The sequence below is a fragment of the Ceratotherium simum genome, chromosome 3 (assembly GCF_057802395.1).
Source record: "Ceratotherium simum simum isolate JZ-2026a chromosome 3, ASM5780239v1, whole genome shotgun sequence".
Classification (NCBI taxonomy): domain Eukaryota; kingdom Metazoa; phylum Chordata; class Mammalia; order Perissodactyla; family Rhinocerotidae; genus Ceratotherium; species Ceratotherium simum.
Window position 1 is genome coordinate 41,376,859 of NC_141902.1, and position 19,706 is coordinate 41,396,564.

The window sequence follows — 19,706 nt, forward strand, 5'->3', positions numbered from 1 at the left end:
ATATATATAAAGCAATAGTTAACAAGAAGAAATTAATAAATCCACACATAAAGTAGGAGATTTTAACATGCCTTTTTCAGTAATTGATAGAAGAATCAGATAATATCATTAACTTGACCCGGTGAACATATGTAGAACACTGCACCCAACACCCCAGAACATCCAACAGCCGCAGAACATTCTTTGTAAACACACACAGAACACTGACCATATTCTTCAGTCAGTCAGAAGGAAAATTTCAACAAATTTTAAAAGATTATAGGGGCCGGCCCAGTGGTGCAAGCGGTTAAGTGCATGCGTTCTGCTGCGGCGGCCCGGGGTTCGCCGGTTGGGATCCCGGGCGCGCACCGACGCACTGTTTGGCAAGCAATGCTGTGGCGGTGTCCCATATAAAGTGGAGGAAGATGGGCATGGATGTTAGCCCAGGGCCAGTCTTCCTCAGCAAAAAAAAGAGGATGATTGGCAGATGTTAGCACAGGGCTGATCTTCCTCACACAAAAAAAAATTAAAAAAAAAAAATAAATAAAAGATTATAATTACACAGGCCATATTATTTGACCTCAATGCATTTAAACCACAAATCAATAACAACAAAACTAAATAATCACATGTATTTGGAAATTTTAAAATATTTTAACCCATGGATCAAATAACTCATATTGGAAATCTGAAAATATTTTGAATTGAATGATAATAAAAAATGACATCTCAAAAACTGTGGCACAATTTAAAGAAATTTATACCCTTATATGCACATATTAGAAAAACAAAGGCCGAAAATCAGTCATTTCTTCCAAGAAATTAGAAAAAGAATAGCAATTTAAAACCAAGAAAATTATAAGAGCAGAAATTAATAATATAGAAAAGAAATATATAAAAGTATCAACAAAGCCAGAAGTTTGTTCTTTGAAAAGGCTAATAAAATTGACAAACCTCCAGTGAGACTATGAAATAAAAAGAAGGCACAAATAACTAATATCAAAAATGAAAAAGGAGGGCCGGCCCCGTGGCTTAGCAGTTAAGTGCGTGCGCTCCGCTGCCGGCGGCCTGGGTTCGGATCCTGGGTGCGCACTGAGGCACCACTCCTCCAGCCATGCTGAGGCCACGTCCCACATACAGCAACTAGAAGGATGTGTAGCTATGACAGACAACTATGTACTGGGGCTTTGGGGGAAAGATAAATAAATAAAATCTTTAAAAAAAAAAAAAATGAAAAAGGAAACATTGCTACAGAGCCTGCAGACATTAAAAAAGATAATAGGGGCCGGCCCGGTGGCGCAAGCGGTTGGGTGCGCGAGCTCCGCTGCGGCGGCCCGGGGTTCGCTGGTTCGGGTCCTGGGCGCGCACCGACGCACTGCTTTGGCAAGCCATGCTGTGGCGGCGTCCCATATAAAAGTGGAGGAGGATGGGCACGGATGTTAGCCCAGGGCCGTCTTCCTCGGCAAAAAAAAAAAAAAAAAAAGAGGAGGATTGGCGGATGTTAGCACAGGGCTGATCTCCTCACAAAAAAAAAAATAAAAATAAAATAAAATAAAATAAAAAAGATAATAAAAGGTTTTATGGACAACTTTATACCAATATTTTTGAAATTTTAGATTAAATGGATCAAACAGCAGAAAAATATAGCTTATCAAAACTGATGTAAGGGGGCGGTGGAGGTGAAACTGTAAAAGAAAAACATACTTTTGAGAAAACTGGAAATTTGAACACTGGTAATATTTGTATTACAGAATTATTATTTTTTTAAGTGTGATAATGGTATTGGAGGCAGAGCAACCTGTCAGAAAGTTATGTTATGGTTGTGTTTTTTAAAAAGTCCTCATCTTGGGCCAGCCCATGGCTTAGCAGCGGTTAAGTGTGCACACTCCACTACCAGCAGCCTGGGTTCGGATCCCGGGCGCGCACCTACGCACTGCTTCTCCGGCCATGCTGAGGCGGCGTCCCACATACAGTAACTAGAAGGATGTGCAACTGCGACATACAACTATCTACTGGGGCTTTGAGGAAAAAAAGGAGGAGGATTGGCAATAGATGTTAGCTCAGAGCTGTTCTTCCTCAGCAAAAAGAGGAGGATTAACATGGATGTTAGCTCAGGGCTGATCTTCCTCACACACACACACAAAAAAGGCCTCATCTTTTAGCAATTCCAGTTGAGACATTAATAGATGAAATGATAAAATCAGTTTTGCTTCAAAATAATAGTCGATGCCACAGAACCTGTGCCCATGCCTGTACAACACAGCACAACAACTTTGTTAATACTTCGAGTTTAAAATTTACAAGCATGATTGACCTTCCTCCCACGTATCAGGAGAAAACTGAGAGGCCTCTCCACTATCCCACGAGTTGGTCTGCTCAGTCTTCCAGTGACCGGATCCCTCTTCCTCCTGCCTCAGGCTTTTCCCGCCCTTTACTCTGAGAACCAATCATCGAGCGCGTCTTCGGACCTGGGACCAATCAGCGATCTTTGCTAGGCCCCCTCCCCCACGTCCTCGAATACAAGGCGGCGCCATGTTTCAAGGGCAGCGGGGTTGGTTCTGCAGCAGCGTCAGCCAGGACCTGAGGCGGTTCTGGGGTAGGAAGCTGGGTGGAAGGGGTGGGTGACGTGGTGAGGGGAGCACCCCTCCTCCTTCTGGTGCCTCGGCCCCAGGGTACTTGCTAGGCTTACCTCTGCTCTTGCCTCCACAGTGGCCGAAGGGGGGACGATCAGTGACCTGAGGGCTGCCGACTTCTTGTTCAGCTGTGATGCGTCCCACCCAGACACGCTGAGGTATTGAAGGCCACCTGGCAGTGCCTCTTGGGTCATGATGAGCCAGGAGTTGGAGATGGAAGTTGCAGTCTACTAATAAATATTGACGATAGGAAGAGACTAGAAACGAGCACGTTTCCAGGGCTAGATGGTGGGGGGCAGGGTAGGGGAAGAGATAACCTTTCTCCTCTGCTTTCTGCCACAGTGGCATGGCCTCCTATCTGCTCCTCAAGTCTCTTCCCGAGTTCTAGTCGTGTATTTCCAGCTGTCTCTCCCACAACTCCACGTGGTGCCTTTGAGGCCCCTCATATGAAACCAAATCTGATTGCCCCTCATACTAGCACCAGATCCTGTGTTCTCAAACTTAAAACCTTCGTAGTTTCTTTTGAATAACAACCCCTACCCCCTTGATCAGTCAGTGGCCAAACACCATGGATTGTACCCCTGTAAGTGTTCTTCATACCCACTGCCGCTATCTTAGTACACACCCTAATTACCTCGTGCCAGGACCGTCACAGTAACTTTCTGACAGGTTGTTCTGCCTCCAATCTGTCCGCCTGCGACCCCCCTTCACGTTGTTGTCCGATAACGTTTACAGCTGAGGACTAATCACCACCCTGGCTGCCCCCCTCCCCACCCCCTTACTCCCCAGTCTCCTGATTATCTTACAGATAATTCTCTCTACTTCCATTCATTTATTCTTTTTTTGGAAAGATTGAATACATTCTTGTTTGTTTCGTAACCTAAAATATTTCCTTTCTTTCTCCTAGAATATATCAGAGCCTTGATTACATAGAAGATAATGCTACAGTTTTTCATGCCTACTATCTCTCTGCAGTAGCCAATGCTGAAATAAAAAACTCGGTGGCTTTAGGTCATTTCATTCTTCCTCCTGCATGCCTGCAAAAAGGTTAGCAAAGATCATTCATCCAATCCATTTTAGACAGCCAAGTCCAGCTAGGTCACCCAACTTCACTGGTCTTTTTTCTCAATCAGAGATTTTTGTGTTGTATCTTTTAATATAAGTGGAAAAGCAAGGACTTTGGATCGGATTGCCTTAGGTGTATATTCTAGCTTTGTTTGTTTATTGTGCATTCATGCATTCACTGAGCTCCTACTGTGTGCCAGGTTTCAACCCAGGTGCTGGAGATTCGGTGGTGAATAAGACAGATGCAGATCTTGCCCTCACAGTGCTCGGTGGCTAGGATCCAACACTTACTACAACACTTGTAACCTTTAGCAACTTCTCCCAAGTTGTTTTGAGGATAAAATGAGATAATATATTAAGTAGTCTGACATGTCAGCATTCAATAAATGTTCTTTGCTAGTTTTGAATCTCTTCATTATTTTTCTGAAAGTTTTTTCTTAAAGATTCCTCATGATAATAAACCCGTATATTTCTATTGTTCTTTATACTTTTGAAAGTACTTTCACATTAATTATTTCAGTAACTCTGTGAAGTGAAGGGCAAGTAAATAAACTGCTTCTGAGATTGGTTGTTTTAGTTTTCCCTGCTTGGAACACCCTTTCTTATCCTGTTCTGTTCAAATTCTAGCTAGTTTTTATGGGCTAACTTTAAATATTCCATTTTTGTAGGTCTTGCATTATTATCCAATTCTTGATGTATATATCTTGATGTGTATGTGTCCATCCCTAGAAAGACAGACTGAAGCTAGTACAGATTCCCAGTGAGCAGATATTTAAAAAAAAAAAAAAACTTGAGAAAGATTTCTATACAAGAGCTTTAGAAACCCCAAAGATTGGGTTCCTTCCATAGTTGATGCCTGGTGAGACCTAGTTATAACTTGTAACAATAAATTGTTCTAAATGGTTATGCAAATAAATTAATGACTAGATAGGAGAATTGATTTATTCAAAAACTGTGCCAATCAGTGAATACCCACCTTCAAGGAACTTATATTGTAGAATGACTGATCTGCTTTTAAATTATCATTCCTATTCTGTCTTTGAGTTTAGCATCTTACATTAAAATGTATTTAAATTTTTAAAAAGTCTGTTTTAAATGAAAATATACTCCTTTTTAAAAATAAAAAGTATACATTATTATCCATCTGGACCAGTATTGTCTAGTAGAAGTGTGAGAGACAAATGTGAGCTGCATATTAATTTTTTTTTTTAAAGATTTTATTTATTTATTTTTTTCCCCCCAAAGCCCCAGTGGATAGTTGTATGTCATAGCTGCACAGCCTTCTAGTTGCTGTATGTGGGACGTGGCCTCAGCATGGCCGGAGAAGCAGCACGTCGGTGCGCGCCCAGGATCCGAACCCCGGGTCACCAGCAGCGGAGCGCGCGCACTTAACCGCTAAGCCACGGGGACGGCCCAGCTGCATATTAATTTTAAATTTTGTAGTAGCCACATTAAAAAGAATAAAAAGAAATAGGTGAAATTAATTTTAAGAATATATTTTATTTAACCTAATATATTTAAATTTTTACCATTTCAATATATAACCAATATAAAAATTATTGAGATATTTTACATTCTTTTTTTGATACTAAGTCTTTGAAATCTAGTGTTTATTTTTCACTTGCAGCACATCTCAATTTGGACTAGCCACGCATTTCAATATGGTACCCACATGTAGCTAGTCTAGGGGCTACTATATTGGACAGCATAGGTCTAAAGAACTGTTACCTATTTGTCCTCGAGTGGGGTACTATGGAAATTTTTGAGATCATTGAGTTAGGATGATGACGTGGTCCTTTGACATGCAGCATTGTAGAATTCCTTATGCTACCATGCCTACTAGACATGTTGCTCTCCCACCCTTCTTTTAGCAAAGTAAATTATTAAATTCTTGAGAACTTCTACTCTAAAAATTCAAGAATTTCATAGCTTTTATTTTGACTGGACAATTGTCTTCTTTGTTAAAGCTTGGCCTAAAGACTCTGACATCTAATGAAGATATATATTCCAGCAGAAAAAGTTTACAACAATGATTCTCATAATGCACTGGAATCATCTGGGGAGTTTGTTAGAAATGCAAATTCCTGAGCTCCTCCTCAATAATCTGATTCAATAGGAATCTTCATTTTAATCAAATATCTTAGGTGCTTTTGATGCAAGCAGAGTAACACTGGCCTAGAAATTTCATACTTCAAGCAAAATTCAGAAAATTCTAGGGGCCAGCCCCGTGGTGCAAGTGATTAAGTATGCGCCGCAGCGGCCCAGGGTTCGCCCGTTCAGATCCCGGGCACCCACCGACGCACCGCTTGGCAAGCCATGCTCTGGCGACGTCCCGTATAAATAGAGGAAGATGGGCACAGATGTTAGCCCAGGACCAGTCTTCCTCAGCAAAAAGAGGAGGATTGGCAGATGTTAGCTCAGGGCCGATCTTCCTCACAAAAAAAAAAAAAAGAAAATTCTCTAGTAGTTACTTTTTAAAAAATAGTATTGGATTTGTTTTTCTTACCACAGAAATAAGAAGAAAACTTGGTAGTTTTATTTGGGAACAAGACCAACATTTTCTAATAGAAAAGGTAAGATTAAATTAAGGTACTTGATTAGAATCTACAGTTTCAAAAAGTTTTGAAGGCAATGTAATCTTTTTTTTTTTTTTTAACATTTATTTTTTGTTTATTGCAGTAACATTGGTTTATAACATTGTAAAAATTTCAGGTGTACATCATTGTACTTCTATTTCTGCATAGATTACATCATGTTCACCACCAAAATACTAATTACAACCCATCACCACACACATGTACCGAATTATCCCTTTCACCCTCCTCCCTCCCCGCTTCCCCTCTGGTAACCACCAATCCAATCTCTGTCCCTATGTGTTTGTTTATTGTTGTTATTATCTACTACTTAATGAAGGAAATCATACGGTATTTGACCTTCTCCCTCTGACTTATTTCACTTTGCATTATACCCTCAGTGTCCATCCATGTTGTCACAAATGGCTGGATTTCATCGTTTCTTATGGCTGAGTAGTATTCCATTGTGTGAAGGCAATGTAATCTTAAAAATGTTTACTTGTGACATGTTAACACCAGTGATCCAGATTAAGGAATTTAAAGGGCATGCTTTTATTGAACATAATCTAGTTCAACATTGTTTTTACACTAGTACATTAGTAAAATTGAGATATTTTTGTATGAATAAAATTATTCACATAAAAAACTTGAAAATTTGCTTCTGTCAGTAATTTAAGGGAGTAATAGGTACACAGTATTTACCAGTTCTTTACTGCCAGTGTAATATTCCGATTGATTAATTCCCGTGTTGTGCCATTTGTTAAATGTTTTGAATAACACCCCTCAATAAATGTGTACAATACTGAAAATTGACTGTTTCATAGCTTTTGCCATCCTGCCTCAAATTTGCCTATGCTTTTGACTTACTTCAAAATCTTTATGCATAGCCAAATTTAGGATAATTTGAGCATCAAAAAGAATAATGAAAATAATGGATTTTAATATATCAAATTAAAAAGAATCAATGATTCCATAGTGATACTCCAAAAGCATAAAGAAAGAAGAAAAAGAACAGAAGGAAGGGAGGAAGGGAGGAAGGGAGGAAGAAAGGAAGGCAGGAATGAGGGATGGAAGGAAGGAAAAGTTGGGATAAGGGAAATTTTCCTTACAGAATAGCAGCTAATAAATATAGAAAGGATGATAGACTAGGAAATCCCCCTCCTACCACCCCCAATAAAGTAATTGATTTAGGCAAGGATTGTTAATGGATGTTAAAACCATGTTCTCAAATTATCACCCCACAGATTGCTTATTAATTACAAAGGTGAGCAATGTACCTTTACAATGGAGAGATCTGGTGGACATCACCTTAATCAAATGATTAGATTTTGCATCACCAGTACTGGAACAACCTCTCGTTATGTTCAGCTTTATGTGATATAATAAAAAGTACACAATATTATCTGTAGGGTTCTTGTTCAAAATGCTTAACTTGAATCTAATTATAAGCAAACATTCAGACAATTCCAGAATATGGAGCATATCACACGACAACCGATTGGCTTAGACTCTTTAAAATGATGTCATAAAAAACAAAAAGGCAAGAAGACTGTTCTAGATTAAGAGATATAACAACCAAATGTGATATATAAACCTTGGTTGGATTCTTGATTTTTTTTAATAAAAAAGATAAAAAAGACGTTTTGAGAACAATTGGGAAAGTTTAAATATGGATTGTATATTAGGTGATTTTAATGTTAATTTTCTGAAGTGTGACAGGGGTATTATAAAGATAAAAGAATGGTTTTTTAGAAAATGCATGCTAAAGATTAAGACGTGAAATCTCATAATATCTGCAAATATTTTCAAATGGTCCAGCAAAAATAAAAAGTGAGAGAGTGAGGGCATGCACAGTGGTAAAAATGTTAACGCTTTGTGAATCTAGGCAAAAAGTATATAGTACTTATTGTATTATTTTTTAACTTTTTGGTAAGTTTGAAATTTCTCAAAATAAAAAGTTAGGGAGAAAATCTTTAAAATATGTCTAAAGCCAAGGAGTGAACTTATACTTTTTGTATTCCTTTCATTAATTTGTTTTTTTCTTCCCAAAGTGTCATCATCTGAAAATAATAGTTCTTTTAGTATCTTTGGCTATGTTGTACTAAGAACCAAAATATCTAATCCTTCACTTGTCACAGTGTTTCTAGGGACATGAGTGGTGATAGAATGGTTATTATTTGACAATAGTTATTGAATACATCAGAACTTTAGAGCTAAAAATGTCCTTAAAGAGCATTAATTTAATCATTCAGTTTTAGAAATGAGAAAACTGAGGTAAAGAGAGGGTAAAGACCTGTCTTAGTGGGGCTCGCCCGGTGGCATAGTGGTTAAGTTCACCAACTCCACTTCAGTGGCCCGGGGTTTGCAGGTTTGAATCCTTGGCACAGACCTATGCACCGCTCATCAAGCCATCTGTGGCAGCGTCCCATATACAAAATAGAGGAAGGTGGGCACGGATGTTAGCTCAGGGCTAATCTTCCTCAGCAAAAAAGAGGAGGATTGGCAACAGATGTTAGCTCAGAGCCAATCTTCCTCAAAAAAGAAAAGAGACCTATCTTAGTTCACATAGACAGATATTAGCAATGTGGAACCAAATTTACTCAGCACCAGCCCAGTCCAATGTTTTTTCTATTAAAAAATTAGTATAACATACCTGTATTGACTATTGACTCTAGAAATTGTATGATTATATGATAAAAGATTTTATTAGTTCTTTCAAAATATTGATTGATATTGAATATTAGCCAATTATAATAATGTAACCATAGATTATATAAGTAGATGGTACTTCATCAAATGGCAATAACAAGGGTAAATCTGGAAAGTAATTTGGGGAACGTTATTGTTGTTTGAAGTGGATTTGTGACCCAAATATAGAAATCTTTTAATGGCATATTTAGTAAATATATTATGTGATAGGTACCAGTATCTTAGTGACTTTCACATAATCTTTTGGAAAAGCTTAATATACATTTAGTTCTTTCATAACGCCAAAGCTAAATACTCCACTTTATTTTTGAAGGGGAAACATAATTTAATTCAGCTTACTTCACATTTTTGACTTGTAGCTCACAGGAAGCCTAGGAATCTTCAAGTCAATAATTTTAAGAATATTTAAATTAATAACATTTTTTTGGTTTCCTTATTTTTTTAAAACTAAAAAGTAATATGACCATATGAGGGCAAAATTTCAAAAATTGAAAAGGGAGTAAAATTAGTCAAAGTTTTACCATCTAATATAACCACAGCTGATATTTTAAAAATTTCTTTATCTCTAAAAATATATAGTTGTGTCTGTGTGTGTACAAAATTGTGTAAGTTTTTACCACCCAACTAGATTGAATGGACCTAAGTATATAAATGTTTTTATGACTTTTGATATATATTGCCAGTTTACTTTTTTGCTTTTTTTCTAGTCACATTGATTTATAACATTATATAAATTTCAAGTGTACATCATTATATTTCTACTTCTGTATAGACTGCATCGTGTTCACCACCAAAAGTCTAGTTGCCATCTATCACTGTACATGTGTGCCCCTTTACCTGTTTTGCCCTACCCTTACTCCCTTCCCCTCTGGAGAGAATGTGGAGAAAAAGGGACCTTTGTACACTGCTGATGGGAATGTAAATTGGTGCAGCCGTTATGGAAAACAGTCTGGAGATTCCTTAAAAAATTAAAAATAGAACTACCATATGACCAGCCATTCCACTTCTGGGTATTTATCCAAAGAACACAAAAACACTAATTTGAAAAGATATATGCACCCCTATGTTCATCACAGCATTATTCATGATAACTAACACTCAGAAGCAACCTAAATGCCCATCAACTGATGAATGGATAGAGAAGATGTGGCATATATATACAATGGAATACTTTTTTGCCTTTTTAAAAAACGTTATTGATTGGATCATTGGGGTGCTGATTTTTAAAAATGTGATTTCTTTTGCTATCCACAGCATGATGAAGTAACATCAAATGAAATAAAGGCCCTTAGAGAAAGCAGTGAATTAGCAACAGATCACAAAAAAGAATTATCCAAAAGGTATTGAATTTATATACTTCATTGATATTCAATTCAACGTAGACATCTTTGAGCTCTGTGTGTGCTCATTTAATTTTCACAGACTTCTGGGGCCAGCCTGGTGATGTAGTGGTTAAGTTCGTGGGCTCTGCTCTGGTGGCCTGGGGTTTGCAGGTTCGGATCCTGGGGGCAGACCTAAGCACGGCTTGTCAAGCCATGCTGTGGCAGAGTCCCACATATAAAGTAGAGGAAGATGGGCATGGATGTTAGCCCAGGGCCAATCTTCCTCAGCAAAAAGAGGAGGATTGGCAACAGATGTTAGCTCAGGGCTGATCTTCCTCACAAATAAATAAATAAATAAGATAATTTTCACAGTCTTCTTATAAGATTGATATTATCATTATCACCATCATCATTTTACAGAGAAAGAGATCTAGGATTAGATAGATTAAGTAATTTACCCTAAGTCATATAAACTTTTATTAAGTGGGGAGAAGCAAGATTTGAACTGGGTAAGTCTAATTCCAGAGCCCATGCATTTAACTACTATGCTAGCCTATACTTGTAGAAAAGAAACAAGAATGTTATGTATATTATGATTACTGTTACATTATTTTTAAAATATATATTTTTTAAATAAGATGGAAATATACTAAATATTAGCAGTAATTTTATTAGGATTGGAAGATTTAAGGGATTCCCCCTTTCCTTTCCAAATTGTAATGTGGTTACTTTGGTTTAAGAAATTAAATTTAAAAAGACTTGCCATTTGTTGGGGCCAATCTATGAGAGGTCCCCTTGTTTCAGGCTTATTCATCATCTAGTCCTAATTCCATATTTTCCAGTTCAGTGGTTTTCAAATATTCATAGGGAGCATTGGTTGTTTGAAAGTCTGGTATTTAATGCTGAAATAAAAATGATCAAATAGTAGTTGTTTTTCTTCAATATAAAAGTTAATGGGTTTAATTTATATAGTTTTTTCAATTTTAAGTTTTTCTCCCATAATTTTTTCTTATACCTTTTGTACCTACTATTTGGTTTGTTATAATTTGATGTGAGTTGTTATCTGATTTAACACAAAGTTATATATTTAATTATTTTAAGTTTAGTAAACCATTGCTTCATGGTCCTGTGACTTCTAGATATTCTACCACTTAAGTTTGAGAATCCGTATTCTAGGTCTTTGGAATCTCTACGTATAGCATTCCTTTGACCTTCCTTGTTATGCTTTTTGAGATAAGAAGCTGGTAAGGAGAGGAGAGAAAAACAGAGAATAGAAGAAATAAGACCATGGAGATATTCTTAAGAGATTAAAAGAAGAGAAAATGGTTATCTTAAGTGATCTTGAAGAGAAGGCTGGGAAATAGAAAATAAGTAACTCCCAGTGATTTACTTGACTAGAAAAGATATCAGGTATATAAATTCTTTAAGAAATGGTTGTCTTGCAAAATACAGAAGGCATAAAGGAAAAAATTGATAATATGACTACCAAAAATATATATATGTATATTTTTTGTTGAGAAAGATTAGCTTTGAGCTAACATCTATTGCCAATCTTCCTCTTTTTTTGCTTGAGGAAGATTAGCCCTGAGCTAGCATCTGTGCCAATCTTCCTCTATTTTTTGTTGTGTGGGTCGCTGCCACAGCATGGCTGACGAGTGGTGTATGTCCACACCCGGGATGCGAACCTGCAAACCTGGGCTGCCGAAGTGGAGTGTGCTGGACTTAACCATTATGCCAGGGGGCCACCCCCCCCCAAATATTTTAAACTTGTACATGGCAATAAAAATACCATAAACCAAGTCAAAATAAAAATATACAGTGGGAAAAAATTTGACAAAGGCTAGTTTCCTTAATATACAAATAAAGCATACAAATCTGGGGAAAATATGTCCAATCAAATAACAACAACAAAAATAGACAAAAGATACGAATAGACACCTTAGGTAGGTGTCTACCTAGATCCTTTTCTTTGTGAAACCACCAGAGGGTGCAGTGTGAACACAGATAAAATATACTTTGACCCTACTCTTGAAGCATTTATTTTGTTGGCATACTACTAGTGATATTGAACACTAAGTGGGGAACTAGTTATTGAATACTTGCTAAATACAAGACACTTGTGAGCTAAACAGTTTACAGTATTTCACAGCCTTATAGGATAACTACTATTAGCCCCATTTTACAATGGAGGAAACAGGTTCAGAGAGCTAAATAATTCACACAAAGCTATTTAAATAGTGAAGCTGAATTTGAAACCAAGTCTAGCTGATCTAGAGTCCAAAATCTTAATCACTGTGCTCTTTTCCCTTCCCAATATGTTCCCAAAATCTTCTTAAAATTGCATGAATTTTTGTATATTTTTCTTGTTTTTAATTATTTTATTATTATAAATGTAATGCATGTAATTTTTTAAAATGGAAAATACAGAAAAGAATAAATAAAATTTAAATTATAAGCAACCCCACCACTCAGAGATAACCACCATCAACATTAGTACATTTCTTGCTAGTTTTATACAAATAGACTCACTAAATAGAGTTAAGGTCGGACTGCATATATGGTCTGTCTCTTGATTTTCCATTTAGTATTCTCTGAGCAGTTCCCCATTTTGAAAAACCTTATTTGATATTTTGATTTGTAATGGCTGTATATGGTATTTCATCTTATTGTTTAACACCTTCCTTTTTAAAAAATATATTTTAATTTTTTACAATTTGTTACTCTTGTGGTACCTTCATAAACATCTTTTTAAAAATAAATATTTCTCTACTTTTTGACAATTTTCTTAATGTAAATTCTCAGATGTGGAATTTCTCTCTCTTTACCTCAGTTTTCTCATTTCTAAAACTGAATGATTATATTAATGATCTATTAAATTAGCACAAGACTTCTTATTAATACTAATTGATGAGGGTGCGGTGAGAGCAACACTGGTGGTAGTTTATTTTTTTTTTTTTTTTTTTTTTTTTAAATTTTTATTTATTTATTTTTTTCCCCCAAAGCCCCAGTAGATAGTTGTACGTCATAGTTGCACAGCCTTCTAGTTGCTGTATGTGGGACGCGGCCTCAGCATGGCCAGAGAAGCGGTGCGTCGGGGCACACCCGGGATCCGAACCCGGGCCGCCAGCAGCGGAGCGCTCGCACTTAACTGCTAAGCCACGGGGCCGGCCCCTGGTGGTAGTTTAAATTTGTGCTTTTGTAGGAAGCAACTAACAGAAGGCATTATGGCCTTTAAAAATATCCATATTGTCCTTCTTTTAAGATTATTCCTAAGTTTTTTTTTTTCATTCTATTATAAATTTGCCCACTATTAGATATAACACATTGCTGTTCAGGTGAATTTTAGAATTATTTTTTTCTTAAGTTTTAAAATCCCTTTGGGATTTTATTGAGAACTGTGTTAAACTTAAATCTGAGAAGAATTGATGTCTTTATAATTTCCAATATTTCTAACCAGGAGAATGCTTTTTGTTTTTCTTTATTTTTTTTTTCTATACCTCAGTAAAGTTTCCTATTTTTTTACACATAAAATCACAAATTTCTTGTTATGGTTATTCCTAGATTTTTGTGAATTTTGTTGCTATTGTGGATTGGATCAATTTTTCCATTTATTTTTTATTAGTTATTGCTATTAAACAGGAAAGTTTTGATTTGGGGTATTTATCTTATATCTACCCACTTGGAATCTTTAAGATTCTAAAGATATTTCAGTTGATTCTCTTGCTTTGCAGGGTATAGAGTCATATTAGTTAATAATGAGAGTATTGCTGCTTCTTTTTCACTACATATCTCTTCCATTTCTTTCTTTCCCCTCCCCCAATTCTTATTGCTTGGCCAGAAATTTTAGAACCATGATAAATAATAGTAATGATAATGGATATCCTTGTTTAGTCCCTTACTTTTCTGGGAACACTATTTTGCTACTATAGCCTAACTGAGCTATAGTTTCTTTTAGAAAAGTTTATATGAAATCTGATTTTCAAAGAAATTGAAAATAAAGCCTTTACTATCACTCAGTATAATTTTAGATTCTTTAGGAAAATAATAAATTTAAGGATGACCTCAATTTTTGATTATTGAAGTTTTTATTTTCATACAATTGTATTATCTATTGGTTATACATAGTCTAAATATAGTACACATTGTTATTTGGCACAGTTAGAAAACAGGATATTTTAGTTGAAAGTTGCTTAGTTCTTTAAAAATTAGAATATAATTAATTATACTATACAACCACACTCAGAATAATTTAACTTTTTTCTTTTTTAAATTTAGAAGTCACTTCAAAATCTTATTGTACTTCTTGATTTTCCCAGACATCATTTTTTACTTATTTTGAAGTATGGAAGTACTGTTTAGTAGAGTTCCAATTATTTGAACACTGAATAACAAAAAATGCTGTGATCATTTAAAATAGAGTCTACTATGCTTTTCTTTTGTCATATTTAAGATTACATATGTATATATGTATTTTATCTAATTATAAAGTATTATTGCATTATTATGCTTTCAAGAATTTTGAGAAAAAGACCCAGCCCTCTATATACTCAATAGATATTGGTTTTGTGAAGTGGCCAAGGAAACCAAAAATATCCATATGGACCCTTGTATTACTTAGAAACACAAAAGAAGTTCACACTTAACATTTTTACCCAGTAAGACTAAAGTCTGATCAAAGAGCAATTAGATTACTATATGTTGCCTAGAATAATTTCTCATTTGTAAAACAAGTCCAAAAAAACAAATATAAATATGATTTTCTGTATGTTTCATTTTACAGCCCAGAAAAGCATTTTATAAGGACTCCAGTTGTAGAAAAGCAGATGTACTTCCCTCTTCAGAATTATCCAGTGAACAACATGGTAACAGGTAATTTAAAATAAAATTTAAAGTAAACCCAAGTAGGGAAGAAACGAGGGAATATTTTGTACAATAAAGCTGTTGTACTAGCCTAGCAAGTAGAGCCCCTTCTCTTATATACGCTAATAGAGGAGACATCATTTGCACATTAAATAAATTAATCTGCAGGATTGACCCAAAGATAGGCCCCATATTTTCTGTGATAAAATGCTGGTCTATAGGTGGAGTCCCTGTCTATACAAGACAGTCCCAGTTTATGCCTCTTGTCCTGGCATCAGTTTTTACTCTCAAGTGGCTCAATTTGGAAGATAAATTATATGGGCAACTCTAATCATGGTTTCCTTTGAGAATCTGATGAAACATAGGCCCCTTTCCCTAGCATACACTCATACAAACATAACATACGAACTTGACATATAATTTAAAGAGGCTCACATATGCCCAGAAGCCCATTCATAGATCACTCAAGTGTCCATGGTCTCCATATTTGGGTTTCCTAGTACCCAACATAAAGAGAAGACAACGAACCGAGGCTGACATTGAGAGAGTGGAACCAAGGGAACCAGTTGAAAAGTGGCTCCTGGGATTTGGATAGTGCTGAGTGAGGTGGATATTTGGATACTTTGATCTGGGTAATATTCAGTAAGGTCACTGATAATTTTAAAAATAGAGGTTTTTAAAAAATTGTTTTTAAAATATAGCAATTTAAAAAGTATGGGTTTTTGAAATTGCATTTAAAAAATAATTTGTATATTTATCATTTTCTCTTTATTTAGCAGTGTCAAAATTACCTCTTGCAACTAGTCCACAAATTCCTAGATGTCAGGGGCCAGCCTGGTGGCATAGCGGTTAAGTTTGTGCGCTCTGCTTCCACGGCCCTGGGTTTGCAGGTTTAAATCCTGGGTGTGGACCGAGGCACTGCTCATCAAGCCATGCTGTGGTGGTGTCCCACATATAAAAAAGAGGAAGATGGGCACAGATGTTAGCTCAGGGCCAATCTTCCTCATCAAAAAAAAAAAAAATTCCTAGATGTCTCCTCTCATATTACTATCCCATCTAGCCATTTGTTTTATTATTTTTCTCTTATGTTCATTCGAGTAATATAAAATAATCTTTAGAAAAGCACTTTTTAGGGCCGGCCCCGTGGCGTAGCGGTTAAGTGCACGTGCTCCGCTGCTGGTGGCCCGGGTTTGGATCCCAGGCACGCAACGGTGCACAGCTTGTCAGGTGGCGGCATCCCATATAAAGTTTAATGTCACTGGTAATCACCCATGATAAGAAGTTCTGATTGACAGCTTCATGTATGATTAATAAAAGAAAAAAAAAACAATTACTACTAATTGTAAATATCTTGCAGGCAAAAATTTTCAAACCAAAAAGTTCTGATAATTAAAAGTTTGGGCACCTATAATAGATACTGTATTAGTTATCTATTGCTGTGTAAAAACTTGCTCCAAAACTTAACAGCTCAAAACAATGAACATTTATTATTTCGTAGTTTTTGAGGGCCAGGAATCCAGGAGCATCTTAATTGGATATTTCTGTCTCAAAGTTTTTCATAGGTTGCAGTCAAGTTGTCAGCCAGGCTGCAGTTATTTCAAGGCACAGCTGGGGCTGAAAAATCCATTCAAAGCTTATTCATGTGGTTGTTGGCAGGCATTGGGTCTTGGCCAAAGGCTTCAACTCCTCACCGAGTGGGCCTCCCTATAAGGCCTGTTCACAACATGATAGCTAGCTTTCCTTGGAGTGAGAAATGCCAGAGAGAGAAAGAGAGTGCCCAAAACAGAAGCCACTGTCTTTTTTATATCCTACTCTCAGAAGTGACATACCATCACTTCTGCCATGTGCTGTTGGTCATATAGACCAACCCAAGTACAAAGTAGGAGGAGACTACACAAATTCGTGAATACAAGGAGATAGGGATCATTCAGGGCCATCTGGGAGGCTGGGTACTATAGTCATATATGGAATAGTTCACCAAGAATGCCCTTCCTAGGAAGTCTCTTTTCTTCCTCCCAATTCATCTGGATTACACAAGAACAGTCATTTTCTAAAACATGAGCTTGCTCCTCACCCCCAACAGTTGCTTTGGGAGTGAATACCTGATTTGAACTGGGCCAGTCACAGCTGTTTCTCTGGGTTTTTAGAAATGGAATGCAGCAAGTGAAGTCAATCTTATTCAGGTGACCATAGCTCTAAGATATAAAACTTGGGAGTTATCAGTGGCCAAGTTTTCTAACACGTAAAGAAAGCCAACTTGCCTCAAGAGAGGAAAATGAAACTAACAGACAGAGAAAAACTGGAGAACAGTGAGACAGCCATGAGAACTGGTTCTAGTTAATTTTCTTTTTTAATTTTATTTATTTATTTGTTTATTTTCCCCCAAAGCCCCGGTAGATAATTGTATGTCGGAGCTGCACATCCTTCTAGTTGCTGTATGTGGGACACGGCCTCAGAATGGCTGGAGAAGCGGTGCGTCGGTGCACACCCAGGATTGGAACCGGGCCGCCAGCAGCGGAGCCTGCGCACTTAATCACTAAGCCACGGGGCCGGCCCATGGTTCTAGTTACTTCTGAGGCCCAGCAATATGTCTGCCTTCCTCACATCTTGGTTGATATGGCAATGTCCTTCCAGTAAACTCCCCTTTTGTTTAAGCGAGTTTAAATTGGGTTTCTGTTGACTTCAGCCTGAAGTCCTTAGTACTTCAAAATTGCTACAGTAACATATTTCTGATGCATAACTGTCCTATCCTTCTTATACTTACGGGAATATTTTTATTAATGTAGTAATTATTTTTAAAATTCTTGTCCTCATATATATCTTTAGAAACTTCATATAGTGTCTATGGGCAATTAACTAAACATTAATATTTTTCTGCACTAGTTTATTTTACACAGAAACCTAGCCATTATGCAAAGATCATGAACCATATGGAGTATAGTAATAGTGTTTCAAGAGATTTTCTGAAGTAAATGACAATCAATAAAATATCTTTAAAGATACTAACCAATTTTATATAATTAGATTCAGTTAATTTATTAACTGTCAATTCATTATCTATTATTAGAAACAGTCAAACTATATGCATAGATATCCTGTTGATGGTTGTGGTGTTCTAAATTCAGTCAGCCTTGAGCTCTACCAGAATTTTTTTCATAGAGTATTTACTTTCAACTTAGGTTTCAATTTTAGTATAAACCACAAATACACATAAAATATAATCACTCAGATAAGCAGTTGCTATCAAGGTAATATTGCTTAAAGTCATTGGGTCCTTGAGCTCTCCCCATTGTAGGTGTTCTTTTTGATACTCATATCTGTTTCAGATTATTAGTGACATCAAAATTACTCATACCCATAACCTTTGTTGACTAAGCAGTAATATTGACTTTCCCATTAATTTTTAATTAAAGCATGTTATCCCAGTGTTAGCAGTGCGGGAAAGTGTTGCCTGCTCTACTAGGGAAGATGAGGTGTTTGTGCTGTTAGTAGCTTAGTTGGACAAATAGTTCTAAGTGATTACACTCTAAGTCAAACACACTTCCCAGTTATTTTGGTCCAGGTACTTTTATGTTCCATCCCTAATCTAGACATCACACTCTCAGTAGTCAAAGTGGCTAATCAAATGTCTGCGTTTTAAAAGGAGGTAGAAGATTTAGGGGAGTGGAGAGGGGTGAAGGAGGGTGTTCTCTGATAATTATCAAGTTTCATGGAGAATCTTCTCACTGGTATTATTTCTTCTTTTTACTTCTTTTCTAAAAACATTCTTTAGAAATCTTAATTCTAATAAGTCAAAGACACTGAAAAGCAAATCGTATGATAGGATTTCAAATATATATATATTTTATTTTGTAGGTTATATATCAATTGATGCCATGAAGAAATTCCTTGGGGAGCTACATGACTTCATTCCTGGAAGCTCAGGATATTTGGCATACCATGTTCAAAATGAAATTAACATGTCTGCTATAAAAAACAAGTTGAAGAGGAAATATTGAATTAAATTGTCCTTATAGCTGGGCGTTTATTTTCTATTACCATAGATTACAAAATATTACCAAAGATGTGCATAATTTTAAATTCTCCTCTTTGGGACAGGGGGATGAAGAAATGGGGAAGAATTCTTCTTTCTTCCTCAAAATGTGTCTTTAGGAAATTCAGAATGATTTTGTCTTTGTCTTTTGAAATTTGGGCTGTACTTTTTCCCCAGCTTGTAGCATTATGTCCACAAATTCTGAGTGCACAGTTGTTATGGAGTAATTGTCATTGAAACATACTTCATAAGAAGTCTCACTCGGGGCCGGCCCCATGGCTTAGCAGTTAAGTGCACGCGCTCTGCTGCTGGTGGCCCGGGTTCAGATCCTGGGCGTGCACCGACTCACCGCTTCTCCGGCCATGCTGAGCCCGCGTCCCACGTACAGCAACTAGAAGGATGTGCATCTATGCCATACAACTATCTACTGGGGCTTTGGGGGGGGGGGTCTCACTCTCTCTCTGCCAGATATTCTTTTGGCTTTAACATTCTATTAATTATATATATTTTTCTACGTTCAATGCTGTGAATG

General features: G+C 36.6%; 1 protein-coding gene across 1 annotated transcript; it reads left to right on the top strand.

The window, feature by feature from the left end:
• The first annotated feature begins 2,028 nt into the window (after positions 1-2,028).
• Positions 2,029-19,162, top strand: TERB2 (telomere repeat binding bouquet formation protein 2). Its single transcript, XM_004421518.3, has 7 exons — positions 2,029-2,575; positions 2,689-2,770; positions 3,520-3,659; positions 6,189-6,250; positions 10,214-10,299; positions 15,062-15,150; positions 18,997-19,162. The coding sequence occupies exons 1-7, from the start codon at positions 2,512-2,514 to the stop codon at positions 19,137-19,139; spliced, it is 666 nt and encodes a 221-aa protein (XP_004421575.1). The 5' UTR covers positions 2,029-2,511; the 3' UTR covers positions 19,140-19,162.
• Positions 19,163-19,706: the final 544 nt, after the last annotated feature.